The following is a 3,489-nucleotide window of genomic DNA, read 5'->3' on the forward strand; positions in this document are numbered from 1 at the left end:
AAACAAGGGACGTTTTGGCTAACCCAGGACAGCCATGAGTTCCATTTTAACCACAATTTGAAAAGGAGTGTTTGTGTTGCTTGTGACTTCCCTACTATTCTTTGTTTCTGTATTTTGCTCTTAGGTTTCTTCAGTACATTGTTAGACCTAACCCTGGCAAGATGGTGATTGATATGGCTCTTTGTGCCCCGGCTAAATAGCTAAACGTACAGTGTGTTGTTGTCTGTACTCAGAGAAGAAATGAAATGCAATTAAATTAATTTCAACTTCAGTAACTTGACATTTCTGTTTTTTCTCATTTAATAGTGCACCTGACCTTCTTTTAACCAATTAAATGTGGGGTTAAAGTACATGCAGGGAATAATTATATTGGACCAGAACTCAAAACAAGGAAGTCTAGCCCAAACCGGGACACTCATGTCAGCCTTTATTCTCTTCTATAATCAGATTTTGTAACCCTTTTTATAAAGTTTCCTCACTTCAGCAGTCTCTAAATAGGATTCTTGTGTTGCAAGTTAATTAGAAATTCTCGTGTGCCGGGGTTGACTTTTCCCAAATCCTTGGTGTGGTTTCCACATATTCTGAGAGAGAGCATTTCACTGGCCACTGTTCTTTGAGGCATGAGGTCCATGTCTACTCTTGAATCGCCCATGTTTGGCTCTGCAAAGGCTTGTTGTGTTCGCATTTGGAAACTGCAGTATTTCTTAAAATATTTCAGGCAAAGGAAGGGTCTGTCTATTATGAGAGCTTTATCAAAACCGCAGAGAAAACTCCTGGGAAATGATTGTTCACCCTTTGTATTGACAAAGTCCGTGAAGGTAACACAGCCTTTCACATCAGGTGCCAATAAGAATGCGGGAGAATGATGGGAGAGGAGGTGAAAAGGGAAGGACAAAAGCTCTCCATCACCCAGCTTCTTGTTCGTAATAGTAAATTACAAAAATACACAATATCAATGCTTAGCTCTAGGGAAAGCATTTGTAGAGTCCAGTGAAGGGTTAAAAGAAACACGGGGGTGAGTTAGGTTCCTGTCTAAATTTACCTCACAGACTATTTTAAGTAGGTTTCAAAAGTCATCTTTAGGTTCAGTGAGAATTACTATTTACTAATGAAAAATACATAAATACATTAAAAATACATAAAAAAAAAACTTAGAAGGAGAAAACTTGCAGATTTCCTTGAGTACATGGCATTATTGTTACACTATTAATTTCTTTGTTTTAGCTCCAGTGGCCCATCCCCCAGCTTTATCTACCCATCCCTATCCAGCCCGTACTGTTGTTTCCTATAATTAGCGAAGATACACATCTGTCTTCAGGCTACCACCTAATCTCTAAGGCCATATGGGTAAATGGAATATAATTATAATTTGGTAGAAACTGAGCCTTCTGCACATGGTTTTGCTCTTATTCCTTTTAAAGCAGGCAAATTGAATCTATGATGTAGTAGGGCTTGGAGGCTGGGGTTAGTCCTTGCAAAGTACATATTTTTTAGATGGAAATTTCAGTGTGTTAAATTTGGGTGGGAATTCTGACAGATTGGGAGGAATTCTGACACGTTACCACAATATGCAAGCACCCTGCATATTGTAAAGAAATCACCTGTGGTTATATGCAAAATATTAACAGAGGTCATTTTTTGTCCCCCTCTTTTTCAGTTATTTTTATTTCAGTTGCTGCGAGGACTGTCTTACATCCACCAGCGTTACATTTTGCACAGGGACCTGAAACCACAGAATCTTCTGATCAGTGACACGGGGGAGTTAAAGCTGGCAGACTTTGGTAGGCAAGCAGTTAATTACAAGTCTCTTATAATGTTGTAGGAATGTTAGACAGATGGTTCCATTGATTTCTCTTCCCCCCACCCTATTCCTTAGACACACCTTCTTCATTGTAGATAATTGCACATTTTTCTCCTGAGCGAAGAAATTGATTATGGTCAACAAAATGCTTGATTAAAAGGGAGCAAGTGAAAAACAAATGTATACTCCAGTTCTCACAGGGAAGATAATGCTGAAAGTATTTAATTTTTTTTTTTTTTTACTATGAGACCTCTGAATTAGAATTCAAAACCTTTAAAAATAAAATAAAATAAAAACAATTAGAAAGAGACCTGAGGAAATACAAACTATATGAAGAGCACAATGATTTTATGGAAGCAGCTCTAGAGTTGTGGAGATCTGGATTAAATTTAATTAAATGGTCCATGAAAGAGACTGAATAACACAAGAATAAATATTCCTTCTAAAGAGTAAAGGACACTGGGATTACCTGGACTGCTTTCAGTATCCGTTGGTCCCTTATGGGGAAGCCTTATGTGGAGTATAAAGTCAGTGGAAGTTGTCCACTGAAATGTTAGCCTTTTTGCCTTTTTAAATTTTTTTTTCCCCTTGTAGCCACTTTCTAGTGGCTACCCTGGGACAAGTACTCTTTCCTCTGAAAACCATTGTGAATGCAAATGTGGAAAATGGCAATGTTTTTCTTCAGTGGTTTTTACAAAATGTCATAGGAATTCCTTGCTTTCCTGTAGGTCAGTTTCTCAGCTACTGATTCTAGCAGAGCTTCTAAAATAAGCTGAAAATGTGATGTATTGACTTTTTTAAAATGACTTTTATTTTTATGACTGCTATCCACACTGGGCTTTGCATTTCATGCGGCAGCGGTAATAAGGGACCCTTATGTGCTAATTGGCAATTTCACTGTTAATGTAGTCATGTCTGTTTGTCTTTTAATTAGCGTTACTGCAATTAACAGCTCAGTGTGTATTTGCTGTGCTGGAGAACTGAACAGGACTTCAGGTGGACGCAGTCCACAAGAACTTGATTGGCCTTTGGCTTGTAAGATAATTAGAGAAATAGTATTAGAAATAATTATCATCTGGTTTTACATACCATTTTCTATTGCTGTTTTTCAAAATTTGGAAGATGACAGACATCTTTTAAAGATAAGCTTAAAAAAAGCATTCCTACATTGCATTTTACTGTGAGATTTCATCTCTTAAGTACATGAAATAGGTGAATCATTAAGCGTTGCTGTAGTGAAATATGAGCTACTCCTCTGTTGAAGGTGCAGTGCTGTTTGAGATATTTTGTTGAATCACTTTAATGTATAAAACACTTACCTGCCTTCCAAGTATCCCCGTTTTATAAGGCCTTAAAGAGATTGTGATGATGGAGCTCTAGCTTTGGTGGATCCTGAAAACTCTGTAAGATGATCTTACAAACTTTTTTTGTATGTAAAATGTTTCGTATGGTGTGGAAATTTGAGGGTGGGGAGTAAGGGTGTATGTTGCTAAAGCTCTATGGCTGGTGAGAGGGAAGCTGCAAACTTTTCAGCTGTGTTTTTGAGAAAACAGATAACCCCACCTTTCACCAGCACTGTTAAATGCCTTGCTGCAGGTGTGAACCAATCAATGAATTGTCCAGCTCAGACATAGATTGATCTCTCTCTGGTTGTATTGCCTGATGTTGCCACAGAGCAGAGGAAAGAG

The 3,489-nt window shown here is 37.9% G+C and overlaps 1 protein-coding gene across 1 annotated transcript in view; it reads left to right on the forward strand.

Moving 5' to 3' along the window:
* Nucleotides 1–1,657: 1,657 nt before the first annotated feature.
* LOC104498086 (cyclin-dependent kinase 14) overlaps nucleotides 1,658–3,489 on the forward strand; it is a gene marked incomplete at both ends in the record, with an annotated part of 56,407 nt that continues 54,575 nt past the window's right edge. Inside the window, one exon of the mRNA XM_010141423.1 lies at nucleotides 1,658–1,781. Within this exon, the coding sequence (XP_010139725.1) occupies nucleotides 1,658–1,781 (124 nt within the window). The remainder of the gene's footprint in view (nucleotides 1,782–3,489) is intronic.

The sequence above is a fragment of the Buceros rhinoceros genome, unplaced genomic scaffold (genome assembly GCF_000710305.1).
Source record: "Buceros rhinoceros silvestris isolate BGI_N320 unplaced genomic scaffold, ASM71030v1 scaffold2608, whole genome shotgun sequence".
NCBI lineage: Eukaryota > Metazoa > Chordata > Aves > Bucerotiformes > Bucerotidae > Buceros > Buceros rhinoceros.